The sequence below is a fragment of the Actinia tenebrosa genome, unplaced genomic scaffold (genome assembly GCF_029948245.1).
Source record: "Actinia tenebrosa isolate PJP-AT-01 unplaced genomic scaffold, QUT_ActTen_1.0 PGA_scaffold12__29_contigs__length_12842862, whole genome shotgun sequence".
In the NCBI taxonomy this organism is placed as follows: Eukaryota; Metazoa; Cnidaria; class Anthozoa; order Actiniaria; family Actiniidae; genus Actinia; species Actinia tenebrosa.
In genome coordinates this window covers 11,030,041-11,049,442 of record NW_028292572.1, presented here as the reverse complement: position 1 = coordinate 11,049,442, position 19,402 = coordinate 11,030,041, and the positions used below count along the sequence as shown (strand labels likewise).

The window sequence follows — 19,402 nt, the reverse complement described above, 5'->3', positions numbered from 1 at the left end:
TAGCCCCAGTTCCCGATAAGGAAAGTGGGGCATATTATAATTATGTTATATTGGGGATGATGATGCTGCTCCGATCTCTGATATTTTGAGCCTATTTTACTTCCAAAAAGATTGCTTGATTGTCATTAATTTCTATTCTATCTGAACTGGTTATTTTGTCGTACGGTTTAAGGCCTATTTTCAAGGTCTGTTGATCGCCGATCGATGTTCTAGGAACGGGTGTTTACGTATCTGTTCAAACATTCCATCAAACATGCCGTACAGAGATGACTTTTCCCGTCTTTGTGGAGCAATCTTCTACAAGGACAAAGATGGTAACTGGGACCGTAAGCTGGCTATTTTAGACGAGGAAGAATGCCTGTTTCGATTTTTCAATCCTTATGCTTTTTGTCCGGTACGTAAAATAAGAATGATTTTCAAAATACCTTGTAATTGAAAGCTACCTGTACAGTAATCTCTATTTGATGTACATAACATTGCGTGAGAATGAACAGTTATTTCCGGCTTGAAAACCACCATTTGACAGAAGTTTTTTTTACGAATTTTACTTTTGCGAAAGCCTAAAATATTTTCCTTGACTCGTGACATTGTCTTGATTTTACTTTTGGTTTTGTAATATTTCCTTTACCGGTAATGGATGCATCTCGAAACGGTAAGCTAAAGAAGCACAAATTTCGGTTTTAACCCTAAAGTATAGTAACTGTTTGATGAAACCAGAAAGTAATTTAAAAACTTTTTGTTTGCTTTAATACAATCGCTCTTTTGTGATGATAATTTTGCATTTTACTAGTAAAAGAACACCCTTCCATTTATATTAATTTATCAATTAATTGTGATGTGTTCCAACCAAACACCTCAACTTCTATCTTTAAACTTATTCATATACAACTTATCGATATTTGATTTATCTAAAGTAATTGAAATTTTATATATTTGCTATTCTGCTAACACTGCATTTCAATCACTGAATCAAATAAAAATACTTTGCGTTATGCCAGTATGAATTTGTCAGGGCACAACACACCCAGAGGATAGCTGTTTATCTCCAGAATCTCTTATTCATATATATCTTCGTCATTATTTTTTTTCTTTTGAATCCAGAAAACTGAAAAACTGTGGAATTGTCCTGATGGAGAAATCAACACTAGACTCATAACAAAGGTAATAATTAATAACTTAAGTAATATTATTTAATATTTGTATAGTACAAGTATCTAAACACATGAGCAAATGCAATTAAAATAAAATACAACAAAAAATACAGCAGTGTACTATCCAGGAATCAGAAAGGAAGGCCAAGAAACTTCAGTACTTGAAGATTCTCTATGAATTGCAAAAAGGAAAGCCAGAAAACTTTGGCATTTAGAGGAACCTCTATGACTAACCAAAAAGAATGGGTGTGGTCATTTGTGCCCACCCCTAATTTGCCCCTGTAGTTGAAATACCATTGAGAAATGTGCATGTCACCTTAAGCTATGTGCAAGAACTCGAGGTTTGCATCACTCTTGCATTTAATATTGCTATCCCTTGTTATCAAACCTTTATTTTTTGTTTTTTTTTCATATTCATATTCTTTACATTTTTCCCTACTAATTAATCATATGTAATCTTATGCATGATCATTCATTAATGATGATAATGATATCAATTGTCAAAATTTTACAGTATTTAATACTTTTGAATCATTTGTTGACTTGCATACAATAGATAGAGAAGAAAGAGGACTCAGCAAGTGAAGAGTCAGTTTCCCAGTATTTTGGTAAGAAGGAAATGAACAATATTAATTAAGAAAAATCTTTTATCATTGAGTGACAAGTGTTGTTGTGGTTGTTGGTCTAGAGATCCAGATGTTTGATACCGCAAAGCATTTTCTGAAAGCAGAAACCGAAGAAGAGATCGATGAATGGATAAACAATCTACACAGAGTTGTTGTAAGTAGAAGCTTGAGATGATAAGATGTACCTAATGCCAAATTATTTTATCATTATATCAATTGGCTTGTAATGATTTTTGTTGAATTTTATGTCCTTTACAAGGTTGATCCTACAAGACGCCAAGAAGGTAAAATAAGAAGAACTATCAAAAACACCTTGCCGAGAGAAAGTGAGCAAAAGGCGCCAACATCAGAAGCTCAACTAGACCAGTCCCCTGAGCATATCAGTTATGAAACAAAGATCATAGGAGGAGTTGTCGTGAGAAGACCTGTTTCAAAGGTATTGAATTTTGCATTTATTTGTTGTTGTTTGGTTTGTTTACCTACCAATGTTATAATTATGGGAAGCATGGGTGGCGTAGCGGTGAGAGTTCTCGCCTCTCACCAATGCGACCCGGGTTCGAGTCCCTACAAGCTTGGTGTTGTATATGTATGTGAGTTGAGTTGTTTGTTGGTTCTCTCCTGTGCTTTGAGGCCAGGGTTCTCCGGGTTCTCCGGTTTTCCTCCCTCCGCAAAAACCAACTTCTAAATTCCCATTTGATCTTGGGCTTTCACCTAGCATGGATCTGAGGGTTCCGTTCGTGATTGTCCCACCAGCTCTGTGATTACAGAGAAAACTGATAGATTTTTAATATAGTAACTTTAACTACTTTATGTATAGAAAGTAGACTCAGATACAGAAAGTCTATCAGGAGGCTCCCACTTCCGTTCCATGTCAGGGGGGCCTGGCATCAAGACCATCAAGGAGGGATACATGTATAAAAAAGGAGCTGTTGTGAGTACAGACTGTTGACTGCATATTAAAATTAAATTCAAGTCACACCCTTTTGTAGTTTATCTTTCACTAAGTCACATAGTTGTTTTTTTTCCTGCAATACACCCAAACACCATGTCCATTAATTCACATCTACTGAACGTACCCGATTTGTATTTGAGGGCCCAGCATCATTTCAGATTAAAAAATCGCTAGAATAAAATATATTTTTTGTAATCTTTAACATATGACTTTTAAAACGATATATAGTTTTGTAGGCTTTTGTTGAAAGTGTTGCGTAGATCAATGGAGTTTTAAACGAAACATACCCCTGAAGGTCTCCAGTAACCTTAATTTTGAGTCCTTTTATTTCACTATATTTTTGCAGGTCAGAAACTGGAAGAAAAGATACTTCAGACTGGATAGGAATAAACTTGGGTATTATGAGAAAGATACGGTAAGTATATCTATATTCATCTTCATTTGAGAAGGGAATTATTTTTACTTGATTTATTATTATTGATGTTGTTTGCTGGCGTTTACTGCAGGACAAGGAGCCCATAAGGTCAATAGCAAACATTGATATAATGTTCGTACGAACTTGTGCAAGGTAAGGACAATGAAAACAAGATGTTTCTTGAAAATATTAATTTGGGCATATAGATAGTTTTATTATAAAAGTGATGACCAGAAGCCGAAATACTTTGATTGTAATTTTTTTACTGGATATTTTGATCACTGACTTATAGATAATGGTCATCAACAGCAAACATATTGTAAGCTAATCTTCAAGTTTATTCAATTAGTCCTCATATATTCAGATTACATTCGTTAAAAGTATCAATAAAAGTATTTTGCCTAGTGGATTAATTACAATCTGTTTGCTAATGAAAACAAATGAGATATGAATGAAAATATTTGTTTTATAAATTTCAGCAATGAAGGAAACAGAGAGAACTTGTTCGAAGTTATAACACCTTCAAGAACATTTACAATACAGGTAATTCAGACCCCCTTGAAGGGAAGGGTGGGGTCTTACATAACTCCCCCTTGAAGGGGAGGGTGGAGCCTAACATAAGTCCCCCTTAAAGGGGAGGGAGGGATCTAACGTAAGTGCCCCTTGAAGGGGAAGGTGGGGTCTAACATAAGTCCCTCTTGAAGGGGAGGGTGGGGTCTAACATAAGTCCCTCTTGAAGGGGAGGATTAGGAGAGGTTCATAGAAAAGGAATTGATATTTGCTGTAGATTTCCAAAACATGATAATTGCACAGAAGGCTGGGAGTCAGTATTATAATTTTCATAATAGTTGACAATATTTGTTTAATTTTCTGTTTGGTGTATTCCATAGGCAGACACTCAGGAAGAAATGGAGAGCTGGGTCAAAGAAATACAGAAGACTACAAATTCAATACAAGGAAGATCAAGTAGTGATCCGGTAGGGAATCGATACTATTGTAACACATTCCTTCTTTCAACACAGTGATAATGATAATAAGTGTGTTGGTTATTTCAGTGTTGTTATTAGGAATGAAGACTATACAATGATGATGATGATGTTAATGGTGGTAGTAAAGGAATTTAATGTAAAGTAAAAGTACTAACAGTGGTGTAAAAATATAAAAAAAGATAACAGCATGACTAATTCCATAAATTATTAATACTACTGTAAGCTAATAAAATAAGGATAATGATGCTTATTCAATAGTAAAATTAGAGAATATACTAGGCATAATACTGAGTGGTTAAATAATGTAACTTAATTATGCAGCTTCTCATTAATCCCATATAGGTAACTGTCCAATTATTTTCTTAATTGGACAGGTCTTGTTGATATGGGATTAATTAGGCAGCTATATAATTAATAGGTAATGGGATTTCATGCTCCCCAATCAAGAAATAATTAGACTCGAAAAATTTTCCTCGTCCAATTATTTCTTAATTGAACAGCGCATGGAGTCCTATTACATATACTTATTGATATGGCATTAAAAAAATCTGGCTGATGACATCATGGGCATCAGATGACATCATGGGCATAAGATGATATCATGACTATCTGATGACATCATGACTATCTGATGACATCATGACTATCTGATGACATCATGGCTATTTCAAAAAATCATGGTTATCTGATGACATCATGGTTATCTGATGACATTATGGTTACATGATGACATCATGGTTACTCGATGACATCATGGTTACATGATGACATCATAGTTATCTGATGACATCATGGCTATCTGATGACATCATAGCTACCTGATGACATCATGACTATCTGATGGCATCATGACTATCTGATGACATTATGGTTATCTGATGACATCATGGTTATCTGATGACATCATGACTCTGATGACATCATGGTTATCTGATGACATCATAGCTACCTGATGACATCATGACTATCTGATGACATCATGGTTATCTGATGACATCATGGTTATCATACCAATTAACATACCAGCTCCTGCATGCTACCAAGTAGCATTTGCAAGTAGCAAAAGGCATAGGGAAGGCTTGTAGAGTGATGTGTGCAAGAATAGGCTTGACTTGTATGACACCACCTTACAAATGCACTCAACTTGATGACCTTTCCTGCTGATTTCTTCATTCATTGGCAGTAATATCAATAATGTTGTATTTAGAGTTATAACCAATCATAATGGCAACTAATTTGCTTACTCAACTTTCAGCTGTGACCAGGTCATATTGAGATTAATATGTAATGTAAGTATTGCATTATCTTGAAATAGTACCATTAATGCTTCTTTATTGGCCACTTTAGAAACGAGCAAGGGAGTAGGTCAACTATTAACCAATGATGGGGCTACCAGTAGAAAAAATGACACAGGGAACCCAACCATCAAGGATTACCTTTTAGGGAAAAATTGATAATATTAATTCTAGTAATTTTCCGTGTTTACCTTAAATTATCATCACACCTAATCAGCAGTATCATGTATTCACGCATTAGTATGCACCATGCATTTTCTAACACATATTTAACGTTGGGATACAATTTTATATTGATAGTCTACTTTGTAATTTCGAGTTTTAACACTTTTAACATAACTTAATTTTTTTTACCAGTATCATGAAACCCTGATCTTGTTTTAAGCTACGCTTGCGCTACTATTGATTTCCATGAAAACCAAAAAGATCAACATTATTTAGGGTATATATTCCATGTCAGAATGCCATTACAAACATCGTGGCGGATGATGATAAATAAAACTTTAACTTACATATGAACACCTATGCATGCCAAAATTAACAATCGAAAAACAAGACGTCTAAGTATTTTGTATAAAAAGTTCATTTGCAAACTGGTATAGCGAGCGACGCGTGGAGGTCCGCTGGAAGGTCCGCGGGAAGGTTCGCGGGAAGAGGTTTGTAGTGGGGTGAGCAAGCGCGTTTTGGCGGGAAGAAATTGCTAGTGGGGGTGTGCACGCGCGTTTTGGCAAAAAGAAAACTGCCCTTGAGGAAATGTGATTATTTTAACAATCGAACAATTGTCAGCAGTTGCAAAACCAGGTTTTTTTTTTTAAAAAAAGGCGATACAAAGTTGCTCAACTTTGAAAATTTTAAAGTCGCAACTGAACCAGTTTTTATTTGCACACTTTTCTACAGGGTTCTTATCATCCTGTTTTTCGATCGTTCCTTTATTCTCGAGTTTTCGTTATTCTTTTCTTTCTCTGTCTTATTAATGGGTTGGAGTTTGTGAACAAGAGAAAAAAACGTTTTCTACAACAAACACAAACAAGAGAATATGAAGTAAGCTTACATAATATTCTCTTGACACAAACCAACAAACAAACAAACAAACATAAGAAATGGAGCAACCTGTTCGATCTTTTGATAGTTGAGCCCACTAATATTTACAAAGCTCAAGAAATTCCAACCAGCTAAAGTCATTAAAGTAATCAGTATTTTAAACTATGAGTAAAAAAGGTTAATTTTTATTACTTACAGGAAACTGCTTCTACGACTACAACAACAGTGACTGACAATAAAAGATGCTTGTCTGTGAGCTACTATTCAACTACTGCTGTTTAACAACGTTTAAAATGCCAATGCAAAACCTAACAAGTATTGGGAGTTCTACAATCTGTTTTGCTTAGATCATAGTAGTATATCTTAGTAAAACTAGATCTAATTTTCGTTTGTGGGTTTTCCTAATAACCTGTGAGATGAAAGTATAGGTAGTTTAAGCTAAACTTCATTGTAGTATCAAGGTATCGGCTGCCTTCACTTTCTTTTATATATATAAAGGAGTGTGAGAGAAAGAGAGAGGAAAAGAGAGAGTCGTATAAAGAAAAAGAATTGCAAACTATAAAGAAGGAATGATAGAGAGGGAAAACGACAGGCACTAAGCAGAGAAAAAAATTGACGTTTAAAGAAATAATATTTGAATATTGCGAAAAGGCGCTTGTAAACGATGGAGTCCAGCTTTCTCGGCTAAATATTTCATTGCTAGAAATTGGTTAAATGAGCCTTACGTAAAGATAGTTTATTCAGTAGTTATATATCTTTATCATGAACTACTTGTGGCTGTGTCCAAGCAGCGTGTTTTTGCTTATCGTCCTTGTTTCGTATTTTTTTCATGATACACAGCCTAAACGTATAAGTTGTTTAGTAAAGAAATGCTATTAGAGAGAAAGGTTTTTCATGGAGAGAGATGTGGTCTATAGTTGTGACATCAGAAAAGACTCAAAGCCTAGAAAATCATGGGTTTGGAAGTAGAGGCGAGAATAAAGGATGGCAGGAAAAGTCTCTTCTTTACCTGGTTTTCTTCATCCAATGTCATATTCATCCCATTCCACTTCAAGTCCATCCATCCACGTCCTCCACTTGTATATGAAGGGTAAAAGTGGACAAAAGGAAGAAATACTGAGCATCGGGGTACACATATTTGTATGGAAGTTGGTATAACAGTAATAATCTTTCTATGACATTTTTCTTGAAATCTCCCTCGTCGGTCTTCCCCTACGTTATTAATATAAGTGACCATATCCTTGACCACTGAAGCCATTACAAAATTATGAAAAACGAGTTCACGAGCGTCCAAGTGGAAAATTCTCCACAAAGTAGTCATTTATAGTGGAAAAGGTTTAATATTTTTTACTTTTTTATGCAAAATAAATGTGACTTGTTTTTACTAGTGTAGTGTTTATCACTACTTAATGTGTATGTTCGTTTCTACTTGTTTATACTGTGTTAAATAATGTCCCTTAATTGTCACTTGTTCATCAAATGTAGCCTTTTAAAAAGGTCTTCTCATTCAAATACTTTCAGTTTTTGACTATACTAAAGAGTACAAAGGTTTTGTACTTCGCTAGACAATGGAAATTTGTGGTATACAAGCAATATTTGCTCTACAACTTGCAAAGCGACGATATTGCTGGGTTTTGCTGCCCGTATAAGAGTGCATACCATATCCGTAAAAAAGTGAAATAACTAAATTGTACAAATCAGTGCAAAGTTTCGTAGTTCTACAGTCTACTAAGGTCTACCGAACTTACTAATTTGCGTAAATTTGTACAACTTCTTACAAAGTTTTTCATGGACATATGGTACGCATTCACAAACCTGGTTTCTTGCGCATGCGTGTTGAGGTGTACGCCGCGTGCGCGAAGACTTTGCATCTGCCACGACATTGCTTCTCTTGTCTTGCAGTTCAATTATTTTATGAAAAGTGGCAGAACCGTGAGTTACTCGTAGAATCAAAGTCATAAAGATCATATTTTCTGAGGAATTTACTCGCTGAACTAACAGGTTTGGATTCTCTGGATTCCCCTTATTACGTCTAAATACATGCACCTCTACCTAGATTCCTTTTTAGCAGTTCTTTGTTATTAAGCCAGCGCTGGATTGCACACAATGTTGCACGCAATCGATGTTGCAGGCCCTTATGTCAAACGACCTAATTTGTTGGACGCAATTTGTTGGATGTAATGTTGCTGAAATAGAAAACGATCCGACATAAGCAACATTGCCTGAAAATTGCGCGCGTGTGCACCGTGCGTTTACACCTTTATCCTAAGTAGCATCATTATTTTGCGACCATCGGAGAAGTTATTTGAATAACAAAAAGAATTCAAAGAAGATTCTGGTATTATTGGTATAGGAGTTGGAGCAAGGCGCTACTTGGACCATGCGTACCACGACTGAAGACTATATTCGAGTGTTGATGTTTCAGGCGAACCAGTATACGGAAAAATGAACCTTTGATGTAGAAAACTTACAATTAAAATTTAAATATTGAGTATTAATAAATGAGCAGTTTTTCTTTATTACGTAACTAAGAACTGCGAAAATCTGTTGATGACTTTTGTAATGTTTGACTATGGAAAGATGTTATTCCTCTCGTGTTTTCAGCCCTCACATTGTCGTGGAAAATCTCTTACCAATTGCACATGAAGTCTTAAATTAATGTTACCGTATTAAATATATGGCTTAAGCATTTTCCCCCCTCACCAAGTCAAAGAATTTAATTTGAAACCAAAGTGCCTGACAATATGAAACCTGGGGGCATTTTTTTTGATTCAAATCTGAAACAATTATTCCAGGGATGCCAACGTATGCCTTTGAATTATTTAGTAATTCTTTTGTACTCTCTAGCTAATAGTAATACTTAAAAAACTGTTTGTGCTTCAAAATATTTGCCCATGCCAAGAAAATTGATTTTTCCCTCATGTATTTTTAATCATTAGTATTTAACGGTGTGTTCGTGATTAGTATTAAGCCTGTCTGGATTGGTGGGTCAACGAAAAAGATTGGATGTTTGGACCTAATGTTATGTATTGTCTAAAACACTCTCAAACGAGCCGTCCTGCGGCTCAAAAATTTAAAGAGTAGCCTGCTTCAATTTGCTCATTTTAAAAGTCTGTTTAATTTTTTAATAAAAAACGAATTCAAAAGATGACTAAAAAATCTGATATTTTATAAAATCTCAATCCGAAGAAACTCTTCTCAAAGATCTTATCCGGACCATAATTCCTTGCGAGCGTAGTCAAATAATTTTACTCAAAAAACGCTTTCAATACGGTTTTTTCTACTTTATTTTGTTTCTTTTCTCTCCTCGTTTTTAATTTTCTCCCTTATACTCACTGCTTTAAATACTTCATAATTCTGTCGAGACTGTTATCGTAATTTTTAATAGATGTTTATTAATATTGACATTCCCGATGGTTGCCAAGACGTAAACATGGTGGATGGACCAATATATTATAAAACGTTTGAGGAAAAAATATTTTACCCCTTTTTTAAAGCATTTATTCTTTATTCCTGATTTCTACCGGACCTTTTAGAGTCAGTTATCTTATCAGTTAAGCGAGAATTATTCATTCTTAACTCGACGAATATAAAATTTACTTTGTTCTATCGATCGTCGTCACCTCGCATAAAGCAAAACGAAACGCTGTCAAACATGGACCAAAACGAGAATTTTCATTTGTTTTGTTTTAGCTTTAATTGGACTTCATTAAGCCTCGTTGAGTACCGAATCATGAAAATTACTACAGATTAACAAGTGAATTATGTTTAATTGTGAGAAGGCGTTAAAAACCAAACAAAAGAGATGCGTAGGAATACTTTTTCATTACAGAATATGGGCACGAAGACTCAACGTATTCTCTATGAAACAAGCTTGGAATTTCCTCGTGAAATCAAAGAATTCTTTAGCAAGAACTGATATGGATACACGAAATTAAACACGGAGCATTCCTGACTGAATTGGTAAGGCTATTAATATTATTTTTTATAAATTTAAGAAACAAAAACTGAAGAATAAGTACATTCTTCAACTCTCTATTTTTTAGTGTCCTGTATTCGGTCAAATACTCAGTTCATATATTCAACTAAAGTTTAATGCACATAAGTTTTGTAGTTAATATAGTGTAAGATTTTTTTATAAGTTTGATACGGTGTTCTTCGTTTCCTTAAAATGATGAAAAGAAATGAAAACAGAAATGGCGCTTTAGGAAAGCTCGTTGTTATATAACGCAAGAAAAAAACGCTACCCCAAGCCAAAGATAACGATGTATTTCATCCTCCAGGACATCGGGTACCGGTTCTAAACCTAATCTAACCTAGTACGTTTTGTCTGTATATGATGTAATCCAAACTATGTAGCACTAGTTTGGGGGCTGCCGGGATGGTTTTTCTCTCGGTGACAGTGTCAATCTGGGCTCCAAACCTATCACTTACCCCGCCGTGAATGAGCTTGACACAGACTACCGTACCTACCCCCCTACCCAAACCCCCCCCCCTACAACCCCCCCCCCTCCCCTCCCCAACCCCTTGGCTACCATGCTGGTTAGAATGGTTAGAATGCGTTCGCTCTACTAAAATCAGTGTACTGCTTCAGGGTTATCATTATCATAGTAGTTATTTCTAATTCATCTGTACTATTTATACATATAGCAACATCTAGTTTTTATATTGTAAAGCGCAATAGAGCAGCAACCTATAGTTCATGCGGTATGTAAGAATTAAATTTAATATTTATTTTTATTATTATATCCACTCTTCCAACTTTCAAGGGCGTTGCGGTCGTTCAGCGGTGATGCTACCTTTTGGGCCGAGATTTATAGCGCCATTTTTGACTGTGTGAACATTCGCGTAGAATTTTCGCGAGAGCCAAATAGGTTAAAGTGCACATGAACCCTTTGACAATACATTCAGTACCGGTTCTGCATAAAGTAAATAGTTGATTGGTAAAATATTTCTTGATTTGAGTGACGCGTCTCTAAGTTAGGAAGGTTTATACTTCCAATATGTTAATGATGATGACGTCAGGTAAGGTATTTGAGTGTTTTTGTTGTAACTAGTAATACTTAATGCTGGTCATTTTGAAAATAAAAATTTTAAATAGCTTTCATGTAAACCATGAGTAAAATAATGATGCTTTTTAAATACTGTATCTATGAACCAGTTCGATTTTGTATATTTAATTAAGCCTTAATAGACGTCACACTTATTAGCATATTGAAAGTATAAACCTTCATAATTTAGAAACGCATCACTCAAATCAAGAAATATTTTACCATTCAACTATTTACTTCATGTATGATCAGTATTGAAAGTATTGTCGAAGGGTTCATTTGCACTTTAAGTAATTACACCAAGAAGTGGCCACGAGTTGATCTGACTTGTACTGTTACTTTAAACGAATATCTGTTGATTTACGCAATGATTTTGTACTGATGTTTGTCAAGTTTGGAATATCCGAAAATTAACTTTGGAATGGTGAAGTCATTCAACATGGCTGCCATGTCTTATTTTTTCACTCTCTAAACTGAATAAAATATACAAAATAACCCATTCCTATTACTTAAATACCACCTAGAATTTAAAAATTTGAAGAAGACTTATTTATTTATATATCGCCAGGCAATTTCTTCAATTAATAAACATTTGTACTAATCCTCCCAGTGAACCAAAACAGCTTTGCGGTCGCACACGGTGTTAATTGCAACGAGATATTTCTGTGATGAATCGTTCAAGGCTTTGTTGTCTTAATCGTATCCGTAAACAGTTCTGAATAAGTATATTTAACAGTAATGTATCAAAACTTCGAGGGTTTTCCGGGTTCTCCGGTTTTCCTTCCTTCGCAAAAATCAACTTCTAAATTCCAATTGGAATGACAGCGGATGAAGAGTGGAAATGCCACTAATAAATCCCATTTATTTATTTATTTATTTATTTTATATAGTCGATAAATGGTCCCGACTGTTGCAGACTCGGTTTTGTGGTTTCCTTGTTTTGGTCCTTAGTTTTATTCCTGAATGGTAAGAAAAATATAGGATTACCAAAATAGGATTTCTCTTAAAGCTTTCGCCAGTCTTGGAATAGGAAATGGAGACTCTCGGTAAGAAATCTTCGCTTTTCTACCATTTATTGCTGTGAAATGAATTTTTTTCCTAACCTTTATGAAGAACGTACCTTTAATATTCGACAACACAGATACCCAACTCTGCATTTCGATATTTCTTTAACATTTTTTTTTTGTTCAACAGGAATCATGAAGCGAGAAGTTTGTTTCTTGGCTGGTATTATTGTAATCGTTGTTGTTGAGCTAGGATCGTTTGTGCAAAGCAGATACTCGAGGGACTACTCGAGGTAAGAAAAGCATGAGCATTATAAACAAGTGACGTAACGAGGTCTTGACCCATTTTCCCGCCAATACCGGCACAAGAATAAGCCATTCCGAGGTTGAGGAAAAACTGGGTCGAGTAGTTAGCAGTGGAGTGCATTTTGGGTATGTTTTAGGAGACAAAATGGACTTTTATCACACGGCGGCCATGTTTATTCTCATGAGAAAAGAAACCTTTGTTTAACCCTCATAAATTTTATTCCTAAGACGAGAATGCGAGGTTACGCGTGATGGGATCTATTGGTCAAACCAAGATGGCTGCCGCGTGAAAAAGGCACATATTAGACGCCATCTTGGATATATCCCCTAAAGCAGTCCCAAAATGCACTGCAATGTCATTTTAACCTCGAAATACGCGTTTCATGTTTAGAGTTTCTCGCCATTTTTCACAGGAGTCCCGAATGGAATTTAAATTTCGGCGCAATTGACCGTGTTTCTATAAAATTTGCACACAACAGGCTCAAAATTTAGATGCGCGTCACATGCGTGCTGTAAATACTGGCAACGTTTTTTGCCAATTTTACATCAGCATCCTTTTGATAATGAGTGTGATTATCCAGCAACAGGTATACTATGATCAAGGCTCAGAATCTATCACGTGTCATTAACTACATATTAAAAGACAGCGGATATGACATCAAAGTACGACCAAACGATGGCGGTGAGTATACAAAATATCCCAGCTTTGAAAACTATCAGACTTATTTACTTGGTTTATTTAGTGTTTTTATTGTCTTAGGTGACCCGGTGGACGTGACGGTTGAAGTGAAAATTGTGTCTTTTGGCGAGTTCTTGGAAGCAAGCATGGTAATGTAGTATGAATAGTGACACCAGGGCCGCGGAGTCAGGACTGATTTACAGGGATGTTTTAGAGTCTAAAGGGGTAGCTGTAACCGAAATGCTAACAATGTATGTCATTATTTTTCCCTTGTCGAATTTACGTACGGACGAAGAGGGGAAGAGTAGGTGGCTGAATGAAAGAGCGAGGACAAATGTTATGAGGATTTTGTTTGAATTGACAAAGACAAGACATTGGTGATATTCGTAGGGTGCAACCCGTGACTCAAAATCCCTCGAGATAAATATATAAATATCAATGATACAGCCGCTATGTTGGTTGATTTAACAAGAGAAGCTAATGAGAAATGCTTTGTTATCGTCAACCAACATGACGCCTATTAACCTCAAGAACACACTGCACAATCATGTTTTGTGAAATGACAATATTATGTCATATCATCCAGGAATACTCTTTGGATATCTACTTCCGCCAATGGTGGGTCGATCCACGGTTCGCTCATGACGTCGACCGCATCTTCAACATTGCAGGCGATGCGACTAAGATTTTTTGGACGCCAGACACTTACTTCGTTAATGCTAAACGGTCTATCTATCACTATGTGACAAAAGAAAATATGAGAATTATGATATGGCCTGATGGAAGAATATACTTTAGCACCAGGTGAGTCAGTTGTTTTACTTTGTACCGTAGGGATAGCCTGCGTAGCGGTCCAAATGGGAAGGGAGAGGTAAGGAGTTGGGGACTGGGGAGAGGAAGGGGAGGGGGACTGGGGAGAGGAGGGGGAGGGAGACTGGGGAGAGGATGGAAGGAGAAGGAGGGCCTGCAATGAACCAATACATGCGAACGAGCCACACTGCTAATAATTTTTCTTGGTAGAATAACTTTGACTGTACAGTGTAGCATGAACTTTCTTATTTATCCAATGGACACTCAGCGATGTCCTCTCATCATCGAGAGCTGTAAGTACTTCAGAATTTTAAATCAAAGCATGAAAACATAAACAAGAAAACATAAACATTTGTGCAAAAACACAGCGACTAGAGTAAGAGGTTTAGTTGTGTTTATAGCCTCGATTGTTTTCGCAGACGCGCACACTGTCGAGGACCTGAGATATAATTGGAAGACTGGTAACAAGCATGATGGAATCGAGGTTGTCACAGGAAATATTGCGCAGTTTGAGCTGCTTGAAGTGAGGAAAGATTCCGGAGCCCAGTCCAACAGTAAAGGTACGTCAATAAATACTACACCACTCTACTTCTGGTTTAGTCTTTTGAAATCCATGGAATTTTACAGTCGCTTTTAATTGAAAAAGGAAACAATTTCAAATTCTATCGATACCCTGAAACTAAGGTAATCAAAGTCAGGTCATGGCTAACGTCAATGTGATGCCAAGTCCAGGAAATGTGCGCGAGACCCTAGAGATAAGAATAGGTGGCTATACACTACCCTTGATTTCCATTCACGCGGGCGGAATTACAATTTGCTATCGAGAACCTTACATTCAGAGTAATCTCACGCACTGTGATTGCGTGACTCAACGTAGTCATGAACCACGCGCGTGACCAAAAGTTGGACCGTTTTTCATAATAATAATAATATTTAAAAATAATAATATTTAAAAATAATATTTAATATTTATAAAGCGCGACTTTAACATGTGAATATGATCAAATGCGCATATTTGTAGTAAAGCTTGATCTACTAAACTATGGTTTCCTCTCGATCTCCTGCACAGGATCGTTCTCTAGCCTCAAGGCCTGGTTTTCCTTTAAGCGTCGAACAACATATTTTTTCTACCAGAGTTTTATGCCAACCATTTTTCTGGTCATCATTTCCTGGTGTCAATTCTGGATTTCTCCCAAAGCGGTACCAGCACGCGTCAGCCTCAGCGTCACAACAGTCTTGGCTATTTTTTTCCTGTCGTCTACTATCAATGAAAGCATGCCTAAGGTCAGCTACATGAAGGCAATCGACTATTTTCTGTCTGTGTCTTTCGTTTTTATTTTCTGTACGTTGTTGGAGTATGTGTTCGTGCTGAACACATCGCCTGGAAAAAGAAAGTACAAAGAAAAGGAAAACGGTGATATTATGGTAAATATTAGTCTTATGTACTATCATAGTTATTACAAAAAAAGGGTAACACTTAGTTTAGTCTGTGTCACACCTGTGCCACACGTTTGTTGAGTAAAGCCTAAAAGAGGAAAGGAGAGGAGAGAGGAGAGAGAGGAGAGAGGAGAGAGGAGAGAGAGGAGAGGGGAAGAGCGAGAGGTGAGGGGGGAAGTGAGAGGAGAGGATACGAGAAGAGGGGGGTTGAGATGAGAAAAAAGAGGAGAAGACACGAAACGACACAAGAAGAGAGGGGTCCAGATCGGAGAGAAGAAGAGAGGAAAGGACACGAGAGAAAACGAGAGGCGGACACGAGAGAACACGAGTGGAGTTGATATTTAGGTACACGAAAGCTTTGCCTGTTTTCTTGTTTGACTATAATGTCATACATAACACTAATACTGTTGTCTCTTGGTGTGTTTCAATATCCCACAGGAAGCCCACAATGTTATTATTACAATCATGGATCGTGATAAAAGTAACTGTACCAATCGACCGCGAAAAAACAGGCGCTTTGTGCCCGAAAACAGTTCAAGAACTAAATACAAAAGAGACGGTAGCCATCATCAAGTCGATAAATTGGCAAGAGTGTGCTTCCCTTTAGCTTACGCACTCTTTTTGTTAGGATACTGGCTATATTATTCGTACGTATATGATGCTTTATAGGTTATATACTTAGCTTGTGCTTCCAAGTTACGCGCCCTTTTTTTAGGTTGGGATGAGATCATCATCCTCCTAAGATAAATGCTTTTGCATTTTTTAATAATTTTTGACTCGAAAAGTAAAATATGCATAATAAATCATATTTTTTCGAAAAACCCTAATAAAAGAATAATTGATTCCTTTCTTTTGAACCAATCAAAAACAAGGAAATCTGACACTATCCAATCACATTGCTCGAATGCGTTAGCCATTAGAGTCACAATACTGCGCATGTCACACTGATAACGACCAATCACATTGCTTGAATACGGAAGCCATTAATATAATTTAAGATTCACAATCAGTACCGTTAACAAACTGTATATTTCCCAATATTTGATTTAGGCATCATTTTATAACATTTGTAGTAAATTTCTATATACACCTACTTGCAAGAACGTTGTCATACGATATTAGAACATTAGTAATTTAGTGAGAAAGGAATACATTAAAAGACAAAAGAAAAAGTTCAGCTTCAGTGATCTTCTTTTGTTTTTTAATATAATTCCTATCACACTAAATCACTGTTTTATTTTAGTATGACGTTCTTGCAAGTAGGTGTACATGCGCTTTAATATTGGAAAAAGAAAAACTGAGCATGCTATTAAAGCCTTCTATAGAATACACATACGCTCGACCCAGTCCAAGTCAGAACCTCGTCCAAATGTTACCGCTAGTAGTCTGGTGTAGCTGCCATAGAAGACAACTATTGAGACAGTCCATACCATCGATTTTTGAATCGACATTTCACAATAAGACTAGCTCTAAAGCTGTAAAAAAAAAGATAGATTGAAGAATAAATGTTAAATTGTCAAAACATGGTGTTACGAGCCTCCATGTTGATTGAACTTCATAATAATATTTATGGCGGCCATATTTAATTTTGTTATATAATTCAAGATGGCGGCCATGTCTTCTCAGTGTAATATCATCCAACATGATGACCTTGTTTTTTCGTTATATCATCCAACATGGCGGCCATGTCTTCTGTAATATCATCCAACATGGTGACCTTGTTTTTTCGTTATATCATCCAACATGGCGGCCATGTCTTCTGTAATATCTACCAACATAGTGACCATGCTTTTTTTATCCTATCATCCAACATGGCGGCCATGTCTCTGTAATATCATCCAACATAGTTACCATGCTTAATGCTTTTTTATTATATCTTCCAACATGGCAGCCATGTCTTTTTTCATGTTTTATATCTTCCAACATGGAGCCAGTCACGGGACATTGGGACATTGGGACATTGGTTATCAACACAACACGATTAATCGACTAATGGCTTTTTTAAATATAGCTTGTTCTGGAATGTGATGGTGTATGCAACCAAACAAGGATCAGGCGCTTCTGGAAATGCGGGACTCGGCTTTAGTGTTATTTTATTACGAGAAAAAGAAATATTAGAAAAAGATCCCCACTCCACGTGCGTGCCGTAAGTCTCCAGATATATCTGTCATCTTTTCCAACCAATCAGAAGAAATCTTTATTTTCAGACTTCAGGCGCATTCCACATGCCCTGGTCACGTAAGCCTGGTCACGCAAGTGACCTGAAGATGCCGATTTGATTTCTCAGCCATTGCCACAACCTTGTAAGTCCACATGTCCTCATTTCCGACGTTCTAGTTTATTCTACACTTTTTCGAAGTCATGTCTTTGTTTTACAAACAATCAGAAGAAATATCTGTTTCTAGATTCCAGGATCACTCCGCGTCCGCCATAAGTTCGACAAAACATTAACAGCTTCAACATACACACAATCAGATTTATAATTTTGTTTTTCTCCCTAAATGATAAAATCCGACATTTTGAGTAAGTCAGTTCCACGGTGTCTCGATAATTACATATTTTTTGTTGGAGTTGATATTAACTATGACGTCACTTGCCTGTTTAAAGCCAGCGTGGGGCCAGCCTTTTGCTGAATAGTTTTACATTTCGTGTAGCCGAACTCAATAGCTTTTTTCTTTTAATTACACCGTAGTTATTGTGAGATTTCTAGCAAAATATAATAGATGTTTCTGCAAGCAGTTTAAAGCCAAAAGAATAAATAATTCAACGAGAAACGCTTTTTATTGGCTCAGGAAATATTACATGTGGCTGAAAAGCTCTGAAAAAATCCACTACAAATTAAAAAAACATACCAAATTATCTTTCCATTACAGTTGATCCTTTGTGTGCACAGAACAGGATAAACGGACCGGTCGCGCATCCTTCACTGATACAATGTTACATTTACAAATGATTTCGCCGACCATTGAACAAGTCTCCAAATGAACCATCCCTGATTCTCAATTAACCACCGTTTATTCATTGTACATTTTTTGTTTGATTTTCCTTTTAAAAAATCGTCATTGGTTTATGACTACTGTCTGCACGGTTGGTTGTTAATGGCTGTCCGCAGGGAGCCTGGTCAAATAGATGAATGAATATGTCTGGAATTCGGTAAGTAATGTACGACCAACATTGAATTAGAAGTAACCTTTTATTCCTAGTATTTTATGGACACGTTTTTATTAGTAATTCATGTACAAGGTCGTCTTCTGCTAAATACATTTTACGATATTCTTTCAGTCTAAGAATAAAATTGATGAGGGGAAAATGTTTTTGGAAAAGAAATTATGATTTAAAAATGATATTTGTAGCCTCTAGTTTTACTTCCTTAGAATGATAAGCTCAACAACAGATCATTTTTATGTTTGACTCCATAACTGATATGAAAGGCCATCTATCCTCTCGGAGTCTCGGAGAGCTAGGCCTATGCCACGATCAATATCTTTTCGTTGGTCGATGCCATGATCATACGTACTATTGTCGGCCTGTATGTCAGGATCAATATCCTGTCGGCGTGCAAATCTAACAATCGATGCTCTCGGTAGTTGCGTCACATGACTGCTATACTGTTAAGAAAACAATCTGAAAGCGAGGTTTCAATGGA

At 36.3% G+C, this 19,402-nt stretch overlaps 2 protein-coding genes and 1 long non-coding RNA gene across 4 annotated transcripts; all 3 read left to right on the top strand.

Annotated features, from left to right (window-relative positions):
* The first annotated feature begins 24 nt into the window (after window positions 1-24).
* LOC116304545 (pleckstrin homology domain-containing family A member 1) lies at window positions 25-7,853 on the top strand. 2 transcript variants are annotated; one of them, XM_031714294.2, is made up of 12 exons: window positions 26-394; window positions 1,102-1,161; window positions 1,708-1,759; window positions 1,840-1,931; window positions 2,037-2,213; window positions 2,595-2,708; window positions 3,076-3,144; window positions 3,236-3,297; window positions 3,624-3,687; window positions 4,035-4,121; window positions 5,389-5,422; window positions 6,668-7,853. In XM_031714294.2, the coding sequence occupies exons 1-11, from the start codon at window positions 254-256 to the stop codon at window positions 5,392-5,394; spliced, it is 924 nt and encodes a 307-aa protein (XP_031570154.1). In that variant the 5' UTR covers window positions 26-253; the 3' UTR covers window positions 5,395-5,422; window positions 6,668-7,853. The 2 variants fall into 2 exon arrangements, with proteins under 2 accessions (XP_031570153.1, XP_031570154.1); XM_031714293.2 differs by lacking the exon at window positions 5,389-5,422 and having other exon boundaries at window positions 25-394.
* Window positions 7,854-10,312: 2,459 nt separating this feature from the next.
* LOC148912249 (uncharacterized) lies at window positions 10,313-13,503 on the top strand. The gene is made up of 3 exons (XR_016119503.1): window positions 10,313-10,432; window positions 12,715-12,817; window positions 13,412-13,503. It is a non-coding gene; the product is annotated as an uncharacterized LOC148912249 (long non-coding RNA).
* A 3-nt stretch (window positions 13,504-13,506) lies between these two features.
* On the top strand, window positions 13,507-17,286 carry LOC116304572 (gamma-aminobutyric acid receptor subunit gamma-2). The gene is made up of 7 exons (XM_089028003.1): window positions 13,507-13,516; window positions 13,591-13,658; window positions 14,096-14,313; window positions 14,530-14,612; window positions 14,739-14,879; window positions 15,389-15,744; window positions 16,195-17,286. The coding sequence occupies exons 1-7, from the start codon at window positions 13,507-13,509 to the stop codon at window positions 16,423-16,425; spliced, it is 1,107 nt and encodes a 368-aa protein (XP_088884129.1). The 3' UTR covers window positions 16,426-17,286.
* The last annotated feature ends 2,116 nt before the right edge of the window (window positions 17,287-19,402 follow it).

Coding starts and splice junctions, on each gene's coding strand:
- LOC116304545 (XM_031714293.2), top strand. CDS start 254: ATGCCGTACAGAGATGACTTTTCCCGTCTTTGTGGAGCAATCTTCTAC. Junction 3,688..4,034: donor CAAGAACATTTACAATACAG/GTAATTCAGACC, acceptor TGTATTCCATAG/GCAGACACTCAGGAAGAAAT. Junction 4,122..6,667: donor GAAGATCAAGTAGTGATCCG/GTAGGGAATCGA, acceptor TATTACTTACAG/GAAACTGCTTCTACGACTAC.
- LOC116304572 (XM_089028003.1), top strand. Junction 14,880..15,388: donor AGCCCAGTCCAACAGTAAAG/GTACGTCAATAA, acceptor TCTCCTGCACAG/GATCGTTCTCTAGCCTCAAG. Junction 15,745..16,194: donor AGGAAAACGGTGATATTATG/GTAAATATTAGT, acceptor AATATCCCACAG/GAAGCCCACAATGTTATTAT.